The sequence below is a fragment of the Triturus cristatus genome, chromosome 9 (genome assembly GCF_964204655.1).
Source record: "Triturus cristatus chromosome 9, aTriCri1.1, whole genome shotgun sequence".
NCBI lineage: Eukaryota > Metazoa > Chordata > Amphibia > Caudata > Salamandridae > Triturus > Triturus cristatus.
Genome location: NC_140592.1, coordinates 326,564,425 through 326,589,610, shown reverse-complemented (window position 1 = coordinate 326,589,610; position 25,186 = coordinate 326,564,425). Strand labels below are relative to the sequence as shown.

General features: G+C 41.0%; 1 protein-coding gene across 2 annotated transcripts in view; it reads left to right on the top strand.

The window, feature by feature from the left end:
* Window positions 1–25,186, top strand: part of CDHR4 (cadherin related family member 4) — a 392,851-nt gene that overhangs the window by 72,141 nt on the left and 295,524 nt on the right. For both annotated transcript variants that reach the window (XM_085625056.1, XM_085625057.1), the window contains exons 5-6: window positions 10,295–10,390; window positions 21,495–21,598. In XM_085625056.1, the coding sequence (XP_085481182.1) occupies window positions 10,295–10,390; window positions 21,495–21,598 (200 nt within the window). The remainder of the gene's footprint in view (window positions 1–10,294; window positions 10,391–21,494; window positions 21,599–25,186) is intronic.

Below are 25,186 nucleotides of genomic sequence, written 5' to 3'. Positions count from 1 at the left end.
TAAGACATTTCTCTAGATATGTGGGTGCGGACTACCTGTGATTATGATGCACCCCTATAATTTTTCGAATAACATGGCGCTCTATCACAGGAATGTGCTGTTTGGCAAATCAATTGAAATAATTCAAATCCTTTTGTTTGAAATATTAAGTCGAAAACCAAACTGTAACAAAAAGCTTTTTTAATCTTTATTTTTCAAACTTTATCGATCTAAATAAAGGGAAAATAATGAGAGCTAACAATATCGTACTTTATGTTTCTCACTTAATGTTGTAAAGTAAATGCAATTGGAACTTAAGGTTTGAAACTGTTAACCTAGACCATAGCACTATGTTTACAAAGTGTTAATAGGAGCTGTCAGTCTTGTTATTCAATTGAATTAAGCTAAATTATTAAGAAAGCAAATAAGATCTAAGAAATTATTTACATCACTCATTACTGTCATTATGATGATGAAGGACTTATCTTTCAGTAAGAGTGCAATCCCTAAATTCTTTAATCATGGAAACGTCACACCCTACTGGTGAAAGTCACCACAGACACCAAAGTACCTGCCGAATAACATATTTAACCCTGTTATACCCCTTCAAAATATGTCCAACAACTTCATTATTATTCTCGTTGACCTCTCTGCAGCCACTGAAACTGTAGACAATGCTACACCTTCATGTGGTGAATTGGGCACTCAAAGAATGCACAGCAATCTAGTGATACTATACCCAACAAATCAGGATTGTTTCCAAAATCTGGCATGAAAAAGATGTTATGATGGATCTCGAGCCTAATTACTATCACCATGCATGTTCAATATTTATTGCATCATACTAACATAGGTGTTTGAGTCATACCAGTTGGAATCCCTCATATACAAACAATACTCAGATCCATCTTTCTACTGTGAACGTTGCCACCCAACTAACATCACTAATTGGGTGGATAATGTCTTTCACTGACATAATGAAAAAAAGACTGCTGTTTTAACAGCACCAAGATGGAAATTGTGGTGAAGGGCAGCACAATTAACAGATTGGAACCATTTCTTTGCCTTGTAACCTTTACATTTTTCTGATCTCTCACATATAAAGTAAAGAGTTTGGGTGTCATTTTCATTTTAGATTTTCTTTACCCTACATAAACCCAACTGTGAATGTACCAATTTCCAGTTTTATACTATCTGAAAGACTACACTATTCTTATAAACTAATCCCTAATATGAGCTGACCCAATCTATAGTCATGGCATAGCTGGACTATTGTAACATAGATTCCTCTGGGATCCACGATCAACTTCATCATGGTGTTCAATAAGTGTAGCGCCTGTTAGTCAGACTGGATTTAGGAATGAAGTACCAAGAGTACATTAAGGTTCCCGGTGGAGATCAGGATGAAGTTCAAGATATTCTGCAGAATGTTCAAGGTATTTTTGATTTGACAAATGGCCTACCAGCAAATGATGGTTCAGCACTGAGGGTTGACTAGAAAACCCAAATCGAGCATGTGCATACAATCATGAAACTGAAGTTTAATGGGCTGATACAATGGGATATAACCATATAAATAAAAGTTCCTAAGCTCTGGGACCATCACAACCCTGCCTTAGGAAAGATGAACTCCTCAGAAAACACTAGAAGCCATGTCTTTCTACACAAACATTTCATTTTTAATCCAATACAGGAGATAGAGTTGATAAATGCTGAAATAGAGTTGAATCCTGTATTCTGACCTAATTCCAATTTGTCTGAGTTACAACTCCTGAACTGTTTTCATTCACTTGTAGCTATCTGTTGCAAAGATGCCTAATTGTGTCTCATTGTATACACCAACCGATTTGCAACTATGCAATTATCCAATTCCTAATACTGTATACCACTGCACCCTGTAAAGCATAGCTCCTACCCAACCCCCTTTCAGCTATGATTGAACGACTGTGACAAATCATACTGGAGGGTTCCATAGAGACAACATGGTTAGTGGGATCCAATGTTTTATAGGAAAGAAAAAACTAGAAGAAACTGAAATTTGACACGGGTCATGTGGTATCTCCATCTAATCAGTGTTAAACATATCACACATCAAGAAAGAAAGATGTGCAATGATACAAATACAAAGAGAACAATGTGGAGTCAATAGAAGAAATTCTCAAGCAAGAAAGTGTATCACAGCGAGAGAATGTTAATATGTTTGCATATTGATGGGGCCTGCTCTTAATCGTCCCTCTTTACGCTCCACTTAGGGGACTTGTTACGGAAATTCTGCCAAACAACCTTTTATTTGATGTAATGCTTCTATACCTGTCGCATGTTTATCATGATAAGTATCGTATTCTGATGCACCTATTTTATTCTGCTAGCCTTTGGCTTATGATGTCACACTGTTTTTAAGGTGCTCCTACGCTTGTGCCCATCTGTATACTACACACTTCATGTATGTTATATTTTTTGGGAAACTTATAAATAAATATAATAATTAGTAAAGTACACTGCATGTGCCTGTAAATTAAATGCTACTTGTGGCCTGCAGCACTCTTTGTGACACCCACTTAAGTAGCCCTTTAGACATGTCTCAGGCCTGCCACTGCAGAGCCTGTATGTACAGTGTACACTGCCATGTCAGCTTGGCATTTAAAACCCCTTGACAAACCTTAAACTCTTCTTTTATTACATATAAGTCACCCCTATGGCCCTAGGCACACCATAGGACAGGGTGCTGTATGATTCAAAGGTAGGACATGTACTTTTAAGTTTTACATGTCCTGGAAGTGAAAAACTTCCACATTCATTTTTTACTACTGTGAGGCCTCCCCCGCCCATAGGTTAACAGTAGGGATTTCTAATTACATCTAATAATCTGTAATTACTGATTGAGAGGGAGTGCATCTTTCATGTTTGATACCTATAGACTTGTTATAAAATCTTCTTTAATGGTAAAGTTGGATTTATTATTACTACTTTATAAATGCAATTTTTAGAAAGTTTGCATTTTTCTGCTCTTAAGCCCTGTGTGCCTGCTTTCTCCAATACACGTCTGGGGTGGGTGACAGCTGAGCTTAATGCATTCCCTCCAGACATCCACATACAAAGGGATCTTAGTTGTGACTGATGGGCCATCCACATCTTGATGGGCCATCCTGGGCAGGATGGGAGGGGGAGCTGGGCACAGCCTTATACTTACACATGGATAGGCTGTGTCCTTTCCCCACACAAAGGACTGCTTAACCTCTTGTAGTGAGCCTGGTGCCAGGGCAGGAAGGGAAGTGACTCTGTGCACTTCAAAGGCCTCTCTTTGAAGTCTCCTCCACTTCAAAGGTACCACTGGGTATAAGAACTGGACTTCTGACCCTACCCTTCAGTACACTCCTGGATATGTGGGCACTGTGTCATGAAGAAGGACTGCTGTGCTGCTGAAGGACTGCCACTTTGCTGGACGGCAGCTGTGGAAGAACTGCTTTTCTGTTGTGCTGAACTGCCTGTGGCTCTCCTTGCCTGGGTGAGAAGTACTGGACCTGCATCACTTCAACCCAAAGTTGCTCCAAGAACTCGTCTTACTCCGATTGAGAGTCTCAGGAACATCAAAGACTTCACTTCATTAACCAACATCACCTGGACCCTGCTACCTGAGAGTCTTGCCCTGCCAAGTGGTGCCAATCCAGTACTGAGCCCTTGGAGGTGGGTATAAAGTGCTGCAACTGCAAAAACCCACACTCAATGCCGGCACATCACTGCTGCTTCCAGGATCAAGGGCATCGCATCGTCGGTTGTGCGGATCTACGATGATGCATCACTTACATCAAAGGGGTTAGACAATGATGCATTCCCGACTTGCGTGGCTCGGAACCGACTCATCGCCTACATCCTAAGTATCAATGCTGACGCATTGCCTGACTGCTCCTTGAATCTCTCCCTCTATGCAATCCCAAACCAAGGTACTGTTCTCAGCAGGCCAAGGTTAGTCCCTGTATCAGCCATGCACACCATTGTGGTCAGCCTGAATGTTTGGATTTGTCCCGTTCAAGCGCGACCAGATAGCCCTAATTTATGATTTTACGCACTATATTTCAAGATACTGTTTAAAAATTCATAAATCCGGTTTTGCTTATTGGATATTTCTCATTCTCATCTTGTTTTGTTAAATAAATTAAGCTCTATGTTTCTAACCAGGTGTGGTATCTTTTTGTATGGTGTTTTCACTGTTTTAATGTTTTAAGTTTTGCACAAATAATTTACACATTGCCCTTTAAGTTAAGCCTGACTGCTCTTTGCCAAGCTATCAGAGAGTGAGCACAGGGTAATTTAGGGTGTGAATCTGACTTACCCTGACTAGGATTGATTGTGGTTCCTGCTTGGACAGGGTGCATACCTCTGCCAAGCAGAAGCCCAATTTCTAACATATGGGTTATCCAAAACCCAGGTGATATTAATAATAAACATTTTACAAACATCAGGGATGCCTACTCTTTCCATTAAGGGAAACAAAAGAGCAATTGCATTTAACTTCATTGTGCATGGCAGCTGACTCACTGGGCCAGATCCAGCACTCAAGGTATAAATGTCGCAGAGAAGCTAAGTTATATGCTCCTCATATGCTCAACTCTTTCTGAGAGGTTGGGTGGTCTGAAGCCATGGTTGTCCCCATCTCAGTCGGCCCTCCTCTTATTAGATGTGAAAATTATCCCAGATAGTCAAACCATTTAACTATATCAATTTCAGCTTTTCAGTCTTGAAGTTGTTATTGATATCTTTGTCTTTATTGTCTGTACAGAAATAATATTAGCATAACAATAGTAAAAAATGATTAAATAACAGATAAACTATAGTGGTAGTTCACATGAGCAATACATTTTCTGTGATAAAATTGGAATACTTTCCTGATTGGTTTGTGGAAGATTTAACCAGAGCTTAGAAAAAAACAATGAGAATATCATTAATGAAAATTAATGAAGTCCTGAAATACCCATGGCGACAGAAAAATAGTTTGTATGCACACATCTAGGTCAAAATTTAACACCTCAAAAATGTAAGTAATTATTTCTTGATATGAGTCAGAGCCTTGTCTGTGCCTCTCTGGGAAAGGATGTTCCATAGTTTAGTACTATTTATACTAAATATGATTTTGCAGGCAGAAAAGGGCTAGATACAAGATCTCTTTCAATACAACATAATTTAGTATCACTGTGCACAGTCTCAGGTCTTTACGTAGGGGTCCTAAAGTCTTTTTGACCCTGGACATATCATATTCTTCTAGCCAATTAAGTATGCACTCTAGAAGTGAATTTGAATTTATTTATTTATTGTTCAGTTAATTAAAACCATAACAATATTACAAACACTATTTAAAAAAGAGCATATTGCGTAAAAGTACAATTTCTCTAAAAACATCTTAAAATGTATGTAATTATAGAAATATACTTCTTGTTTTATCATTGCTCAGGTTTAGCTTTCAGTTCTTCTTCATGAATACGTAAAAATGTAATCAGTTTACACTTCATTTGCGGGTCGGTGGAATCCAGTCCTCTTATGATAGCTGTTCTACACGACTTTATGCCCCTATCCAGGAATGCTTGCCGTAATATTGTGGTTCGTGCTGGTTGCAGTATCTTACAGTGGCATACAAGATGAATCAAGTCTAGAAGTGATTACTAGAAGTGGTTTTCTATCAATCCTTTCAATTATTGGGTTTATCCCTTTTTCAGGATAACCACAAGTAAGTAAATGATCTGAAAGTAGAATTGTTTAAAATGTATAGTAGCAGTCTCCTGACCTCCCTGCATTGTATATTATGCACAGTCTTTTGTTGTTTGCATTTTTCAAATGAGTAATTGTATTACCCACTGTTTAACCAGAGGCATTTGGAAGACACTAATGAGCTGCGCTTTGGCCAACTAACACTGGTATCAATGGAATCATTATTTCAGATAGGAGATTGGTTTCCATAAGAGAACGTTTAACATGCCAATTTTTGCATTATTTTGAATTATTTCTAACAATTGCAGTTTAAAAGTGAGATTGACCTGATGGTGCTATTACAAAACACATGTTGACATCTCCATAGATAGCTAGATATGAAGTCACAATCAAAGATGAAAAAATGTGTCACTAACAAGAATCAGAAACAGCTGAACATAAGTATTTAGCTGGTGCACTAATTGTTAGTTAAAGCTAAAGCAACCATCAGTGAACAAAGGACCACATGTTTTGATGGCACCACAATAAGCAGGACATCAAACTTGACTGGCCCACAGAACAATTTTAGTTCTCGTTATTATTCACAAGGGACTACAACTAAGCCAAAGGATTCACTTAATTGCAGATCATAATTCTTTGGCTGAAGGAACAAACAATACCCATAACCCGGGACCACCAGTGAGTGGTCCGATAGACTGTGAATTGTGTTCCTGTTTAATTATGATACTTTGGGCTGTTGATTTTTGTCATTGGACCTGAATACCGAGCTGCAAAGTGTTGGAATAATCTCCCGTTAGAATTGAGAAGAGAGCCATGCGAAAGAAGATTTCGCAAGCTACTAAAGACCTGGCTATTTGTACAACCATAGCTAGGATAGACTTGGCAATACACTCACATAGCAACCAGACTTGCAGGCAATCTTCCACCCTCTCATGTGATTTCTTCAGCGCGGGGACATACCGTCGGTGTAACCAAGCGCTCTATAAATGTATAAATAAATAAATAAGTAAATAAAAATAAATTCCTGGAGCCACCACAAATAGGCAAAAAAGTCAGACAAATGGAGTAAATCTCAGCTTAAAGCACATTTCGTCCGTAAGTTCCAGATCCTGTTGACATTTCATGAGCTTAAAGCATTTCTCATACTTAAGCTGGGTTTTTGAAATCCAGGAAAGGAGCCACCTCATGATCATACAGAATAGACATGGCCACCAATGAGGCAATACGTGATGTGATGGGCATGCTATTGCAAGCCAAACCTTAGGGCTGATCATTGTTTCTACAATGAGCAAGTATTCTATGTTGACAAAATAACAGCATCCAACCTTTCAAATCCAATGAATTGTTTATCTCGTTAGTACGGTTTGACTTTTAAAATCACCCCTGAGAGTGAGGTACCAATCAAATGACTTTTTTTGGAGGGCCCCCGATCCACAACAAATTTACCTACAATTATGCTTTTAACCCGTTCGGTGCTTGTGTCGGCCAACGGCCGATGCAAGCACTACCTCGCTGGTGCTGCACACGTCTGTTGGTCGACGCAGCCCCGCCCACTCATTAATTCTCCCGCACTGCGGGAGAATTTACGGCGCGGTTAATACATATATTTACAACCTTGGGAAGAGTGCTGAACCCAGCAGGGCATTGTATCAGCATAGTCTTGCTGGCTACCATTTATAGGGTTATAGACATAACAGAGGGGCAATGCAAAAAAGAGTGCATCGATTATGTCCATAGCATTGTCAGCATAATAGAAAGGCTACTGCAATGCAAAATATATTCCTATGATATGTATGGTGGTGAGGGCTATTGTGGGTGACTGGGGCTAGCTGGGATAGATAATACTTAACTTGAAAGGAAGTTACATGCCTGAGCAGGCATAGTATATCTCTCACACTGCCCTATGAGGATCTGGCATTCTCTACAGCACATTAAAAAAAATAATTAATGTATAGTTTTTGGGTAAAATGGTACAAAAGGGGGTGGTGAAGGACGGAGCATCAGAACACTCACATCCAGTCAACAGATCTGGGTTTGATCCATCACCGTTCTTTAGTCCACTCTGCTACCCCAGCTCAGACATGGCCATATGCAAATCAGTCTGACCCTGTGCCTCATGGGAACAGTCCAGCCCGAACTGCCAAGCCATGCCTTCCCTGGACCGGAAACAAGTTTCCCAGTACCGGCTTCTGGCATTTCAGCCATCTTCAGCCAGGCTTGCTTGAATCCAGTGGCAAAGTGAGCAAGGGACTCATGTCTGAGCATACCCTGCCAACTTATGGCGAACAAAGCGGTACAAAAGGGGGTCCTAGGAAGCTTGTTTCCGGTCATGGAAGGCATGGCTTGGCAGTTCGGGCTGGACTGTTCCCATGAGGCACAGGGTCAGACTGATTTGCATATGGCCATGTCTGAACTGGGGTGGCGGAGTGGGCTAAAGAACGGTGATGGATCAAACCCAGATCTGTTGGCTGGGTGTGAGTGTTTGATTGGTTCTGATGCTCCGTCCATCACCACCCTCTTTTGTACCGCTTTGTTTGCCATAAGTTGGCAGGGTATGCTCAGACGTGAGTCCCTTGCTCACTTTGCCACTGGATTCAAGCAAGCCTGGCTGAAGACGGCTGAAATGCCAGAAACCGGTCCTAGGAAGCTTGTTTCCGGTCCAGGGAAGGCATGGCTTGGCAGTTCGGGCTGGACTATTCCCATGAGGCACAGGGTCAGACTGATTTGCATATGACCAAGTCTGAACTGGGGTGGCAGAGTGGGCTAAAGAACGGTGATGGATCAAACCCAGATCTGTTGACTGGGTGTGAGTGTTTGATTGGTTCTGATGCACCATCCATCACCACCCTCTTTTGTACTGTTTCGTTCGCCATAAGTTGGCAGGGTATGCTCAGACATGAGTCCCTTGCGCACTTTGCCACTAGATTCGAGCAAGCATGGCTGAAGACGGCTCAAATGCCAGAAATCGGTCCTAGGAAGCTTGTTTCCGGTCCAGGGAAGGCATGGCTTGGCAGTTTGGGCTGGACTGTTCCCATGAGGCACAGGGTCAGACTGATTTGCATATGGCCATGTCTGAACTGGGGTGGCAGAGTGGGCTAAAGAACGGTGATGGATCAAACTCAGATCTGTTAACTGGGTGTGAGTGTTTGATTGGTTCTGATGCTCCGTCCATCACCACCCTCTTTTGTACCGCTTTGTTCGCCATAAGTTGGCAGGGTATGCTCAGACGTGAGTCCCTTGCTCACTTTGCCACTGGATTCAAGCAAGCCTGGCTGAAGACGGCTGAAATGCCAGAAACCGGTCCTTGGAAGCTTGTTTCCGGTCCAGGGAAGGCATGGCTTGGCAGTTCGGGCTGGACTGTTCCTGTGAGGCACAGGGTCAGACTATTTTGTATATGGCCATGTCTGAACTGGGGTGGCGGAGTGGGCTAAAGAACGGTGATGGATCAAACCCAGATCTGTTGACTGGATGTGAGTGTTTGATTGGTTCTGATGCTCCGTCCATCACCACCGCCTTTTGTACCGCTTTGTTCGCCATAAGTTGGCAGGGTATGCTCAGACGTGAGTTCCTTGCTCACTTTGCCACTGGATTCAAGCAAGCCTGGCTGAAGACGGCTGAAATGCCAAAAACCGGTCCTAGGAAGCTTGTGTCAGGTCCAGGGAAGGCATGGCTTGGCAGTTCGCGCTGGACTGTGCCCGTGAGGCACAGGGTTAGACTGATTTGCATATGGCCATGTCTGAACTGGGGTGGCGGAGTGGGCTAAAGAACGGTGATGGATCAAACCCAGATCTGTTGACTGGGTGTGAGTGTTTGATTGGTTCTGATGCTCCGTCCATCACCACCCCCTTTTGTACCGCTTTGTTCACCATAATTTGGCAGGGTATGCTCAGACGTGAGTCCCTTGCTCACTTTGCCACTGGATTCAAGCAAGCCTGGCTGAAGACAGCTTAAATGCCAGAAACCGGTCCTAGGAAGCTTGTTTCCGGTCCAGGGAAGGCATGGCTTGGCAGTTCGAGCTGGACTGTTCCCATGAGGCACAGGGTCAGACTGATTTGCATATGGCCATGTCTGAACTGGGGTGGCGGAGTGGGCTAAAGAACGGTGATGGATCAAACCCAGATCTGTTGACTGGGTGTGAGTGTTTGATTGGTTCTGATGCTCCGTCCATCACCACCCCCTTTTGTTTCGCTTAGTTTTTGGGTAAAAAACAAGTCCTGCGTAACTTGACATGCCGAAGTCCAAAGGGTGTAAACATCCCTAAAACAGCAGCAAAGTCAAGTAGCTAATTAATGCAGACAAATAACTTTATCAATGCCAGCTAGACGCATAGATAGATAAATCGACGGACAGACTGATCAATGGATACACAAATTGACAGACAGACCAAGCGGCAAACAGACCAGTTGTTTGGCATACAAATCAGCCTACAGACAGAACGACTGACAGATCAATTCACTGATAGTCTGATTAATTGATCAACAATTGACTTACAGACAACTGACCATAGATGGACAGACAGGCAGTTAGATATTCCTTATTTTGTGTTCATTTGTAAAGGAACTTTGCTATCAAGGATATTATACTGATTCTGATGTTGTCATCCTTCTTTCCACAGTACACGATCACACAGCCAAATCCAACCACATTCAGCATAAATAACCTTGGGCAAGTCATGCCACCATCAACAGGCTTCAACTACAACACTAGAAACGTGAGTGTGTCTGTTTTCATTTCAAAATGTGAAAAATTAATATGAGGTGATCATGTACCATCAGTGGACCTCATTGTTGAATGTTTGGTTATTTATGAAACTGTAAGTCTTTGTAATGGATTATTAAATAATTGTTCTGGGTCGTTTTCAAACCACAGACCATTATTCTCCACAAGCAAGGATTTCAAATAATGATAGTCAGGGGTAGACTTCCCTACACCTGACTTGTCACTTGGTACCATTGGCATTCCCTTGTTACAACTTAACACAGACATCACAAAGATCAGGTGAAACAAAGTAAGCAGGGCTCCTAGAATCATGTTTACTTTATGTGGTTTCCACTCTTTGCCCTTGTTGTATTCCCTTAGAACCAATTAGCAGTCTGTTGAGAATCAAAGAGTGGGACAGGAGGTGCACTCAAGCCATTGAGTTTAAAGTATGCACGAAATCACTTCTCTCCCATGGCAGTTTGATGAATGGGTGCTCATGCCTAGAGGCAGGTGCTTCCAGGAGCTAATAATTATAACTGAAATACATTGCACCTGCAACTTCTCACAAAAAAAGGACATTTTCACAACTGCTCTATGAGATAAAATTAATCATACATTTGGTACTACATTGGCAAGGTTGAAAAGGAACTAAAAGCCTCTTAATTACAAAACTCAAATGTAGACTCCAAACTGTATATACAAACATAGAACTGACTTGCAAAAAAGTTAGATGATCAAGCAACCTCAAATTCTGAGAAAATACAAAACATGTTCAGTTTATAGGCATTGAGGAAAGTTCAAATCATTCCTGAAACAGACACTTAGTCACATTTAGCGGCCAGACTATTAGAACTCCCCAGGGCCATCAATTGGCTTGGCTGAAGCTCTCTGTTTGTGCCATTTGTTTTTGTGTTAGTCATAACTCAACATCAGTTCGGGTCCTCCCAGTATGCCCATTTTAGTGGCCTGCTCAGTAAGATCGGCTTTAGGGAAGCCTGACTGCCAGTTGCTTCTGGCAAACAGAGTGGCCCAATGTGAGCACACCCATCTCAGCTGAGCAGTGGAAAGAGTACATCCATGAGCATCTGGAGTTCCAGCATTGCCACATTCATTGAGTCTGGGTCTCCTTGCGCTTGCAACTAGTCTGTAGGTACTATCTTGAGTTTACAGGTGGTTTAGTATGAGAAGTCCAGGCTAAATTCTTCTTTGTGGAAACTTAATTAAAATGATTTCTATGCAACCATCCCAATCCAATACGGCTGATTAGACTGTCAGGTTTCTCCTTTTTTTCTCTCGAAATTACTATATATGGGTGCTGGACTATTCTTCCATGAATCACAGCACTGCTTGCCTTAGCTGGTTGCTTGCTTACAAAGAATTGTGCTTTATTCAGTGCTATTACATTTCTTTTCTCCTGTTATATCCTATTTATCTGTAATTCAAAGTCCTCTGTTGGATCATCTCCTCCTCTTTGATGCGCTTGAAGATTTCTTTGTAATTCCAGCTTTTTCCTTCTTGATGTCTGAGTTTCCTCTCTGTTTCTAACACTAACCTTTAGCTGAGGCCTTCTATCTTGAACTGAGAGTAGTGGAAGGAATCGGATGGCCTTTGTAAGTCAGAGGACCAACCATTGACACTCAGGGGCCTGGCCAGCCCATACGTTTGTTTGCCGTTCACCAAATAATTCTGCTGTGATCAGTCCTGTACTTGCCTGAGCTTACTAGATACACACTTGGAAACCTGTTTGAAGAAGCACGATTCGCCTTGTCTGAAAGGTCCTGCTTGGGCCACATTTATCTGATAGGGGAGCAAGAAGAAGTGGGGAGGATTTGCCTGACATGGTGGGAGAAAAGAACTGCCTCCCCTTAGGGGGTCTTTGTCTTTCATTTTCAGATTAATCTGAACTGAAATGTAACTGCAGCGGGCCCTCCAGTCCAATTCCTCCAATGGTGGGATGGGATCTTTTTGTGGGTTTATACACACATGTTCTGTTCTGTGTTCTGTAAGCTTGTACTGGAGTCCGAGTTGCACTGGGCACGGTCAGTCTTGTTTTCTATATCCACCAAATGCTGAGTTTAGGGGTCAATGACTTCTCACCTTTCCTGAAACTTTGCACCAGGACTGACAGGCACAAATCCTTAAGTAAGAGGGCACTGCTCGGAATAACAAGTGGTCTTTTGTCTTACAACTTACATTTCAATATATGTGGCCTGTCTTTTCTTAACAAAGGGAATACTCAGTAAATGCTTGTTCCATGCTCTTGAGTTTCCATGTTATCTGATTTCCTGCTCATGAGTTAGAAAGCAAAAGACAGAAATTTCAAATAGGCAACTTACTTGGTGTTCCATTCATAGTTGGCAACTGGCTGTATGTCATGTGTGACACCATTAGAGTCTTGGCATTTAACCAAACGAATGTTGTATTCTGGAACTTGTAGTTTTGTTTTTACCATTGGGGTTTTCAGGTCAAGATTCCCTACAAACAAAATGTAGCTAAAAGCCAGAATTCCACCTGTTTGACAGTCACTGTCCAGAGTTCTAAATTTGTTCATAAGACAATGAAAATCAAGCAAAAGATGAGTAATGTATTGCACCATGATTCTTTCAAGCTGAACGATTGGATCCATCGAGAGTCCCAGTACTCCCACCCACTCTGTAAAGATAATATATTCTGTAAGCACCAAAGGGAGATGCGAAGAGCTAAAAAACAGGAAGGCGAAGGGAAACAAGAGCCAGCTATGAGCGTGTGCAGGTTCAGTCGTAAGGCCTTTGTAGACATGGCCATTATGACCTTTTATACTTAATAGGAAAAAAATAGCACAAGTTTAAGAAGTGGGTATGTATAGTCCAGTTCTTAATTTATAAAATAATAACTGGCAGTGCCCAAAGTTTTTTTCAGAAGGTCGCAGCTGGTTCTGATGAAATTCAGGATTGCCATAAACTAAGGCTGCGTAGTCTTGATTCCACCTCATGCCTCAGTCTGACTGTATTTGACTGAGTCCCGGCAGATCTGCCACATATGAGGCTAACCAGCCTAACTTGCCTTTCTGAGCCCCCAAATGGTCTTTGACTGTCATTGCCCAAGCACTAATCATTTTTCAGAGGCACCTGCCTGATCTTCTTGACATGTAAATGACCTCAATAGACAAAAATGAGTTTTAGAAGTGTTGCAGGGTAACTTAGGATAAACAAAAAGACAAGACTCCCCTTGGCAAGGCAAAAGCAGATTTACTGTTGCGGAAGGGAGAGTAGCTATCTCCACACAGGTAAACAGCTGGTCTCAATTTGCAGCCACTTAAATAGCAACATGAACAATGCGTATTGCAAAAGGTCAAATAATAGGTTATTTAGCAGTATCATTTTTGTTACAAAACATCACTTCACCTGTGTCCCTAAACTCCTGACCTTTTTTTACACATTCTTTATTGTAATTCTAACTATGTTTAACAAACCATGTATTTACTTCTTTTGAATGTATTTGTATTTGCGTGTGTTTTTTATTGTTCTGCTCCCAGGAGTTTTTATCAGATTCTGTATACTCTTGGCTAATTCAATCTCCTGCTCCTATTCTTCAATCATGTTTTCAATTCACTGGGACAACAGAATACGTGCTTGTGTGCTGAGACTATAAAATCCTTCAGGCTTACAAACACGGGTTTTCTTTTAACTAAGACCTTGCTGGTCATGCACTCTATTTTCTAGTGAACTCTTCATGTCTCTTGCATCAGCATGGGATTTGGGCCTGCACTGCTCTTTCACCACCTATAATTTTGTATCACCTTCTACTGATGTCTTCTGTAGCGTAATTTCTTCACGTTTGATTTCCTTCCCAACAGTAGCACTGGCCTGACATGTAACTAACTCTGCTACAGATCGTTGCTTACATGGTCAGCTTTAGCTCTGGTGCTACCTGGTGCAAAACTCTTTTTTGGTGCCCCCCCATGGCCTCCTTCTCCATGGATTCTCTCACTATAAATCTACAAAAGTGACCCTCATCTCTTCATAGCTCCTTTCTCACATGCATTTAATTTGTTTTACAGAGCTGCTAAAACCAGTGTCAAAGCACTTTACATCACACACACATCATACAGAGACAATGAATCATACGTGTGTAAATCAGTCTGTAGGAAATATTGCATAAAACTGCAGGGATTACAAGGTGTAGGAATCACATTTCATTCATACTAGTGGGCAGTATATTTTAAGAGTATTTGGTCTGGAGAAACACAAACGCAGGATTTAAAACGTTCCACAGTGGTTGAGGTTGGCTTTACTATTAAGAATGCATTCCTACCTAAACAAACCCTGTTTAGTAACATTAGGATGATGAAAGACTATACCATGTATTTTGCATGCAGCTCTTTGTTGACAGTTCATAGGCCACTGTGCTATATTGGGATTGTAACTTATGAACTGCAACTCACAAAAGGATGTCTGTGACAAAAGCTGCAACTCAATGAGTTATTCACATAACATGGTACACATTATTTGCTGTAGGAATATTAACAATCTGCACCACTTTATGAGTCAAAATTGCCACTAGACAAAACTTTATCTCTCTCCAGTATTTACATTAATCACTACAGTTGTCTTGGCATTTTTAATGTTGCCTGAAAACTGCTGGACACACAAGGAACTCTGCAGCAGATGTTTTAAACTCATACGTTATTTCTAAACTGGCCCTGGTCGCATAGGCACCTGTCTAAGATGGGACTGACTTCAGGAGCTTTAATAAACACCTACATTTGCAGGAGAATTTGCCTGCAAAACCTTTTGTATCTTTAGCAGGAGAATTAATCTACAGGAGAGATTTTGCTTAATTGATTAACTTTGCAATTCATAAAGTCGCGCACTTGTGAACTTTGTACAACTTTTCTGTCTAAATTTGAATTATGCTCACCCAGAGGCTTAGAACTGGCTGTGATTTACCAGTTCTGGCTCTAGGATGGCAAAACTAAGGACTGAACTGGCACGAAGGCAGATCTCCCCTCCTGTTGTGGTGAAATCTGTAAGGACGGGCTAATGGTTAATGCTGAACCCTTCTTTTAAATCAGAGGTTAAAAAGTTCAGGTGCGAGGTGCGTCGCTGTGTTCTGAATGTGTGGGAGCCCAATGATTATAACGCGGCCCAGACTCGGTGGGCGGCCCTGGGGAACATGATTGCCAAGAGAGATATAGCGCAGCTTTGGGGTTCCCAGCGGCCTCCCACCGTGTCTGTATGGATGGAGAACATGGACTGGTGCATGTTCAGGGAGAAGACTGTGTATGTGGCTCGTGGTAAACCGGGGGCATGGGGTAGAATCTGGGGACAATGGAATGAGTATCGGGGGAATATCTGTGCTCCCCCCCTGGTGGACACTTCCGAGGTTGCCTTGTCCCCCTGACCCGTGATGGTTCCTTGCGTATTTGGAATATCCGAGTGTAGACCTGGCTCTCCCGTGAACCCCCCCTGACCTCTTAGTCCTCCTTCCCCTTGACCGCCATCTGGTGGTCGGATGTGAAGTCCCCCTGCTGTAGTCTGACGCCCACTTCATGTCACTACGCCTCGCCTTTTTTTTTTTTTTTTTTTTTAGTTGTTATGTATGTTAAATGTATGTATCCTGATTCCCTTATGTGTAGCCGGACCTTCTGTAATGGGCTGGGCCCCATGGCCGGTTAATGACTTTAACACTGTGTGATCCTTTTTGATTCTAGCGGCCGGCCCCGGTGGTTGTAGGCCCATGCTTGTATCCTTTTTACTGTTCAATAAAAACTTTTTAAAAATGAAAAAAAAAAAAAAAAAGAAAAAAAAAAGGGAAAAGAAAAACAAAAAAAACAAAAAAAAAAGTTCAGGTGCAATGTTGTACTAGGCTCCTAGGGGCAGATTTACAAGCCACTTTTGCGTCACTTTTCCCATGTTAAAAGTGACACAAAATTGGTGCAAGGGGCTTGTAAATCTGCCCCCTTGGTTGTTTCTACCTGCATCCCTCCAAGGGAACAAGGAGGAGACAGGGCAACACACTGTTTGCCGCACCAAACAGTATCAACATCATACATAAGTTTGGAATGCTTGAGCAACTTTTGACCGTTCTTTATTTTCTAGGACAAAAATAAATTAATGGGCTATCAACTGGCACAGGAACAATTATCAGCGTAATGTCTTGCCACAATTTTTAGGTTAATAAGCTTGGCAAATGGCATCCACATCCACTGGGGGATACATGATTTGCTTCATGGCCACTGTGCCAGAACTAAACATATTTCAAATAATATTATTTTTTCTTTACAATTGCCCTTAAAATCTGTGGCTATATAGTTTGAAAATTGTGCTCTACTATGCACTATTTGGCTTAATTCTTCCTTAGAGGTAGGCAGAGGGTCAGACATGTCTGCTCATTCTGTGCAATCTGGGACTCATATAAAAAACATTTTTAGGTCAGTTGTTGGGTCCCAGTCAAGCCCATGTTTTAATTAGGCCTGGGCGAAAATTCCGTTCCACTCCCGGAAATTGCGATAATTTGACATTTTCGCGTTCCACGGAGAGCGCGAAAATGTCAAAATTTCCGCAATACGCATCTTACCGGAAATTTTTGTCTTGCTCGCGCTGTAAAAAAATATATTCTCGCATGCGCGCGTTCGCCTTACCTGAATCCCCACATTCGCCGACAAGTTTTCCCGATCCGGTCGCGTTCTCCACGAGATGTTGGATTGTTGGTAGCCATTTGCACTGTCTCGCGACAGTTCGCATCCGCATTAACCTCATTTGTCACGCGATCACATCATTCGTCGCGCGATCACATCTTTCTTCTCGCGCTCATGCACCGCGAGAGTATGAGATGATTGAGATCTCGAACACGTCATTCTCCACCGCGAGCGAGAGCGTGAGGGCGCGGGCGCGTCATATCAAACGCGAGTGGGCGGGACAAGTGAAAACAAGATGGTCGCGCCCGTGAGCAACCACATGGGTAAGTTGGCGAGCCGCGATCACAAAGAAAATACCGCGAACGGGCGGAAAAAAAACTTCCGCACCTTCGCAATATTTCCGTGTGTTTGCGGAGATATTTAACATTTTCACGATACTTTGCGAAAGTGAATTTCGCAAATTCCGCCCACCCCTAGTTTTAATGTTTATTGTCCATCGGTGTATAGTGGTCTTACATTTTTTTTTTTATTCCTGACTCTCTGAACTATGCTCTTCTTTCAAGTCAGGCAAAGGTATTCTTCACTCCTATCTCTTGTGGGAGGAAGAAAGTGCAGGAGAGGAGGTTGATAACGGTTACTCTGAAACCCCAGAAAAGACCAACAGACTACGGGCCTAGGTACTTTGTCGCAAACACAATAGGTCTGCATGTCTCATTTAGAGACGAGTTGATCTTTAGTATTTCATCAATGGAGACCCCATGGACTCTGTCAATGGAATACTTTTTCTGAGAGACCGATGGAGTAGGGGCCGTGGTAGGGAGGACATTAACAATCCATCCTATTTAGGGTGGACAGTGTAATGCTTTTTTACCTCTTCGTCAACGCCATAAACAACCTTCTGGTGATGTACAAGAAAGAACCCTCCATCCATCAAACTCTAAGTAAGGACCTAAGAGTCAATCTATGTCTCTTTTCCTGTCACTCTTTTCCTCTTTATCTTTTGCTTCACTCTGTCAGATTCCTGTTTCTTTCTCTCTCTCTTCTCTCTTTTTTCTCATTCTATCTTTCTCCTCTCTCTTTCCCTTCTTTCGATCTTTCTCACTCCCTTTGGGTCTTTCTCCTGACTCATGAACATGGTTCACTAGACAGAGAGCCAGAACAGACTGGGAGGAGCACAGTATCAATAAGTTATTGCTCCATACTTGTCAACATCTGGGTCCAAAAATAAGTAGGATTTTTCATGCTTCAAGATCACTAATTAGCATGATGAAGATGACAATTGAAATGACGCTAAATTTTGCTTGGCTTTGTTATGCCGGCATAAGAAATCACATCTTCTAACATAGGACTCAAATCATTGAAAAGTAGCTAGTCACTAGTAACTCAGACAACAGAATGAGGAATAAATTATATAAATAGATAACCTTTCTGCATTGTCTAGCCTTAATGTCAATAACACATCTCTTAATTACCAAGCATACCTTTGGGCCCGTATCATAAATAGGGTGCACTGTCTATGTTTGTGCCACTGCTCACCTTTCATAAAGTGCACTTGGCAGAGACCAGGATAGTGTGTCCCATTATGCATTGCCCCCAGAGCAGCTGCAAACTCGCAGCTGCCCTGGGGGCCATACATTCAGTGACATATGGAGTGTCTGCTTACAAGTCAATACATGTTTCACAGTGCAGGCAGCATTTAAACCCCCCTTCCCTTGCCAAGTCTTAAAATCCCCTTTTATTACATATCTGTAACCCCTAAGGTAGGCCCTAGGTAGCCCACAGGGCAGGGTGTTGTGTAAGTAAAAGGTTGGACATGTACTGTTAAGTTTTACATATCTTGGTAGTGAAAAACTCCCTAATTTGTTTTTCACTAATGTGAGATCTACCCCTCCCATAGGATAACATTGCGGACACCTTATTACATTTAACAATCTGTATTTCCTAATTGGGATCAAGTAGATATCTCATGCTTGATGCCTATGAAATTGGGTTGTATGACGTTACAACGCATGCCTTTACAATGCATGCCGTTACAACGCATACCTTTACCCCAACTTGCTGTCGGGGTGCGCTGGAAGTTGGAATAGTATAATTTACTATTCCAACTCCAGTCTGTGCAACAGTAGGGAAGGTGTTGGGGTTGACTCCAACACCTTCTACTCCCTGAAACAAGCCTTTTGCATTGTAATGACATGCGTTGTAATGGCATGCGTTGTAACGTTTACGTTGTAAAGGCTTTTTCCCATGAAATTGTAATGATAAACCCTCTTTAATAGTAAAGTAGGATTTTTCATTACAATTTTGAAAATGCAGACTTTTTTGTGGTTTACCCTCCAAGGGTTTGTGGCTGTTGCTGGACCAGAGTTCACATCCCAGTCAATCAAGGACCCAATTTCTCACAGTATTCATGCAGGCATATTTGTATTCTCCCCAAATAAATGCCACATCCACTCATGCAAAGTACCCTAAAATGTTTTCAGTATGGAATGCTGCCACCACAACCACACAAGTGTACTACGCCACACTATCCATTCCTAACCTCATAAAAATATCTTCAACCTTTTTTTCCAACTGCCCTCAGAATGCTATAGATCATATATTTGTATGGTGTCATGTGAAACACACATTGGCTGATTGCTTTTTGAGCATTAATGTCTTTGATGAAATTTTCTCTGCTTGTTAAAAAGAATATAGCCAATAAATTCCATGAATTAAACTTTCAACCCATGTTGTAGTATTTTTACCCAATAACCGTTGAGAATGCTATCAGCTCTTACACTGTTCATATCAGATCAACCAACTGTGTAGGAGGGCCAGTTCCAGGAGAGCTACTAACATCATTCGTTTTCTGAATTTCTGAATAAATTGTGGGCTATTCCAGTCCCCAACACTACCATAGACCCTCATTTTCTCTAATTACACTTAGGCATTAGTTGTGTTCTTGTGTCCGGTGGGCCTAGCCGGAATAGGCTTGTTTAATGCAAGTGACACTCTGCCATGGCCAAACAGCATGCAGTATTCCTGGAAGGTTGAACTAGGCAAGACCTTTATATTTTACAAAAGGTACATAAGACACCACTGAGTCCTCAGTCCCCTTTGGTGGAATATACGCCCCAAATAAATATTTTGCAGCTCTTATCATCATTTCTAACTGCCAGAGCCCTCTGTGTCATTTCAAATGTGACTGAGTACTCAAAAACTTTAATGTGAGTTAAACAGGGACTTAATATGTAGTGACAATGCAGCATGTACTGAGGTTTATGATCAAATTGAGTATTCAAAGATGCTAAGATGGAAAACAACAAATCAAGACTGGGATTTGACCTTTGGGGTTCCATGCATGGAAAGACAAAATCAGATTTTGAGATCCATTATCAGACCTCAGAAGTGGCCAGGTTTAATGATAGCTTATGAAATAATGACTTAACAGGCTGTGAAAGGCAGTTCAGGTCACTGAGCAGCTGTTTAAAGCAACAAAAATAAAATGTTACTTTCTTCTTCTCAGTTTTTCTAGCTTAAAGCAGAAAGCACATTTTTTTTTTTGCATTCCTTAGATAATTATAGAACAGTTAGAATCTTTCTGTATGCTTCGATCCATTCTAAACTACTGCAGCTTTTTTAAAACTGCCTTGTATTGAATTGTTTCTAATATAATTTTGCAAGAAATATCTAACAAGTTTTTGATTTGTTTAATTTTGCACAAGAGGTTCTACTTTTATCCTTCATGTTTGCAAACATACTCTCTTTTTCATATGAAAGAGCTACACACCATGGTTTAAAGTGTTTTGTGGGAAAGGTGATGTTGTGATCACGCATTATATGGGAAAAAGTACCTCCTGCATTACATGATAAGAATATTGCAAGTCACCTCAGAGTTCCATAAACTTATAAAGGGACCCGCCTTTGTCTTGTTGCTCTATATCATAATGGAACTCTTCGGTGACTTGCAATATTCATATAATGTAAGGCAGGGGGTACTTTATCCATTATATATATATTTGTTTTAATTTGCAACGGTTGTGTAAAGCATTTTGTGTCCCCTAAAAAGGAGTTGAACAGTGAAGACTTAATATAATGAACCCTTTTCAGTATTCTGAGCATACAACTGTTCTGACTTATTGGCTTAGCTTCTATCCCTGCATCAGAGACCTTATAATGGAGGGAGTACCTTCAACGAGATAGAAAAGTTTTTAATGAGTTTTACCATCCACAGTATTCATTTGACTCTCACGTAGACACAGAAGGTAGCAAAGACAATCCCTGGGATAAAAAGCACAAGTCAGGACTAGCAACTGCACCCCAGGCTACCACTAATGGTAAGACGATGGAGTCCACATGAACAAAATTACACATTCCTTGGTCAGTCATTGTGTGCTACTATGCATCAGGCGTAAGCGTACTTACAAGAACAGTGCTAAAATACATTGATTCAATAACATATGACCGCCTGCCTCCAATCAGATTTAGATCCGACTCTTGGTTTGCTTTTCCTTAGAATTTCAAGCTATCAATAACCGTGACAGACGACAAGGGAAGAACCTGCAGTGGGACCCTCAACGTGATTATACTACCAGTTTACAACAATGTGATCAAATTTACGTAAGGATGTTTTCATCTTGCTAAGATTTTTTATAAAAAATAAAAAAAATGCTTTTAGATATTTGTCCCGAAAAACCTCTCAGTTCACCTGATCACTTTCTACGGCTGGACTGTACACGGCTCAGCTGGAGGCTTGGCTTATCCCATGTGTGGGTACTCATGCACGCACATATAGCAGCATTCTAAAATGTTTTGTTATGACAGTGATGGGGCATGGAATCTGTATGTGCACTTTAGCAACATACAGGGCTCCATTTTGAAACAATAAATAAAGTGTGCAATATTATCATGGTGCATGCACTGTACATATACTGTGAAGAATATTTGGAAATTCACAGGTCATTCCGAAATCTTATACATAATAAAGTAACAAACTTACCCTCCCAATGTTGTGACTGACGGGGGTCCAAGCCTGGTAGGGATCATCTTACTCCTACATCCTTGTCCTAGTCACGAGACAGGAAAAAAACCCGGAAGGATTATGGGTGGACTATGTCTTATATCACTTCCAGGGTGGGCAGGGATACACATATCTACTCCTACTTCCTGTTTTTGTATCCTGTGATGAGGGGGTTCGACCTCATACTTAATGACTGCACATGGAATGCTAGGTTAACGTGCAGAAGTTTCTTATGGGTGTTAATGAAAAAATGCAAGTGAGAAAACAATGATCGACCTATGATGTGTAATGCTGTAAACACTATTAATTCAAATTTCGTAAGTCAGTCAGCAGAAGTGCTGTTTCACAAAAGATAGACAGACCCCTCTTCATGTGACACTTTTGTACTTACCAGTTAAACGAGGGGTGCGCTAAGGATGCATACTTGCACCAACATTGTTTTCACTGTAAAGAAATGATATTGTTAAATATCTAAGTGAATATGTCCACGGCTTCCCACGGTTGGGTGGATGTTCCATCTCTGTGCTGCTTTTTGCAGATGATACCTTTCTGCTTTCTCGAACCCCATCTGGGCTTCAAAACCTCCTTAACAAATTTACAGAGTTTTGTGAAATCCATGTTTTTGAGGTGAATACCTCAAAGACTAAGATTATAATACTCAACCCCCACAGCACTTGCAGAGGTGATTTTCAATGAAGGGGTCGACCCTGCAAATGGTAAGAAAACTTGACTATTTGTGGGTAAGAATTGACAAAACCAGAAACGGGTAATCCCACATTAAAAAAAGTTAAGTAACTTTGCACAAAGAGGTTTAAGAAAACCACCCCTAAATCTGTCTCCCCTGCTATTGAAGTGTGCAGGGCAAAAATCCAGTCTGCAGCACTCTGTGTGGCAGACATTTAGGGGGATCGTAAACATCAAAGGTTTGATCCTCAAAGAAAATAGTTTTTTGAGATTTCTGTTCAGCCTACCGCAGAGTACCCTACAACGCCACTATTCTTCCATATAGGGCTTAAAAGGGTTGGTGGTGTGGCATTGCTGAAATCCCTTTTATATTGAGTTAGGTTGTGATCCACCCCGGAGTTACATCACTATAGGTTGGCAGCCGAGGAAGTTTTGAATTTGGGTAAAACACACCTTACACCTTGATTTGAGTATGTTAAATTCCATCTTAAAGATTTAGGCCTGAGTGCCTATTGAAGTAACCCTTCCTCAATTAACCCGAGCACCACCATTCTGGAATAGTATAATCATCGCACACTATTGTAACGCTAACGCTGGGGGTGGGGGGCTGAGGGGAGAATTTCTATCCTTTAAACCTGCAAAGGAATTATATATGGATGTGACCCATCCGCACCAGGCCCACATGTTGCTATAAAATTTAGGATGGGCACACTGTTGGTTAGTAAATTTACAAACAGCTGGAAAATGTATTGTTCCAAACCGGCAGCTTGTGCATTTTGTAATTGCGTGATTGAGGATGTCGAACACATGCTATTTTTTTGTCCCTTGTATGTCCGCTAATAGTCTTTGGTATTGGCCAATATTTCTATGCAGTGTGGTTACGCAGGAAAAAGTCAGGTTGTATGTTCTGAAAATTGTATGCATTGTCCCCATGAATTATTACTTTTTATTGTTGTTTTGCTGTAATGTCAATATGTTTACACTAGCCTGGTACCATATATCATGTTTTCACTCAGCACTTTTATCTTATTCAAAGTTGTTCGGGTATATTTGATATAAGAAATTTAAGCCTCAACTGTAATTGTTACACTACTTTTTTTAAATTGTCTTTTCATCAGATCACGGAAATAGGGATTTTATTGTTAGACATTTTAAGCAGAAATATTTATTGTCAACTACTGTTTTATGTGATTTGTTTGACGATGATTGGCATGTTTTATGGGCTAGTTCCCGAAATAAACAATTGATTGACTTGAAATCGAAGCACACATTGGGACCAATCAAAGTTTCCAGTAATCAGGAATACATAATGCAAATTTTGCACACACATAGTAAGTTTGAGGGTGCTTGGTGAATATGTACGAAGCAGCAGATCTGCACACGCACACACTCACATCACTGAATGAAAAATGGCTCACCTACTCACATAGGTGCACACAATTTAAAAAAGCAAGTGTATTGTGACATGACTTAAAGAGTACATTTTTCCTTTTCTTTTTTTTCGGTTTTGACTTTATTGTTTGTTAGGCCAAACCCCTAAAAAATATTAAAAAGAACAATTTTAAAAATACAGATTGCATGAAATTTATATAATTAAATTTCTTTCATAATCAAAATGTGACTAAAAATTTCCATATCGCACATTCGCATCAAGATGAATCATTTGAAGTTAAAAGATCATTGCTTGTGAACAACTTCTAATAGAATACTTACCAAAAACAGCACACATAACAAACACAGGACGATCCAACAACAAATACAGGAGAGAAAACTTATGACATCGCACATGTGCAAAAGCCTTCTTTAGCAGTCACCCTCTAAATAAAACCAATCTATCCCCACCCAAGTTTAATTCCAGTTCTTCATTTGAAGATTTATTTCTCATCCTGGGCATGAAAATTGTTCTAAATATCTAAAAACTTTACTTAGTACTGTGAAGCCCCTATCAAGCTCATTGATTAGATTTTAGAAATATATTCAGAATCCAGCTATGAGATTTCTCTTAAATCGCTGATTGTATAATAGCTTTCCGAAGATATACAATTCATATATAAGAGCTACAAATGCTATATTTGAACATTTCTTTTCAAAAGACAGCAAGAACTTACAAGTGCTTGAGAACACTGCACAGAAACTAAGGCCCATGAACGTTTCCGTCTTGGACAGCTTCACACATTCCATAAAATTGATCAAATGCTTCACTTCTTGCTGTTCCCTTGAACAGACCCCCAGTTCCTTTTTGGCAGCTTTTACTACAGAAGACCTTCCAAGCTTTTGATTCCTGCCTTGAATACCACCATGGCCCTCCACAACCATCACTCATTGCCGTATGAGAATGGTGGCAGAATTTTCCTACCAATTACTCTAAAAAGAGATTTCATTCTAAACGCGCCAAATAACTATTAAACATTCTCAGCTCAGATAACAATGTGTTTGATTGAATCATTTGTTCTCTCCAACATGTCTATCCCTTGCCAAATATATTGTAAACCAGAACTCCAAAT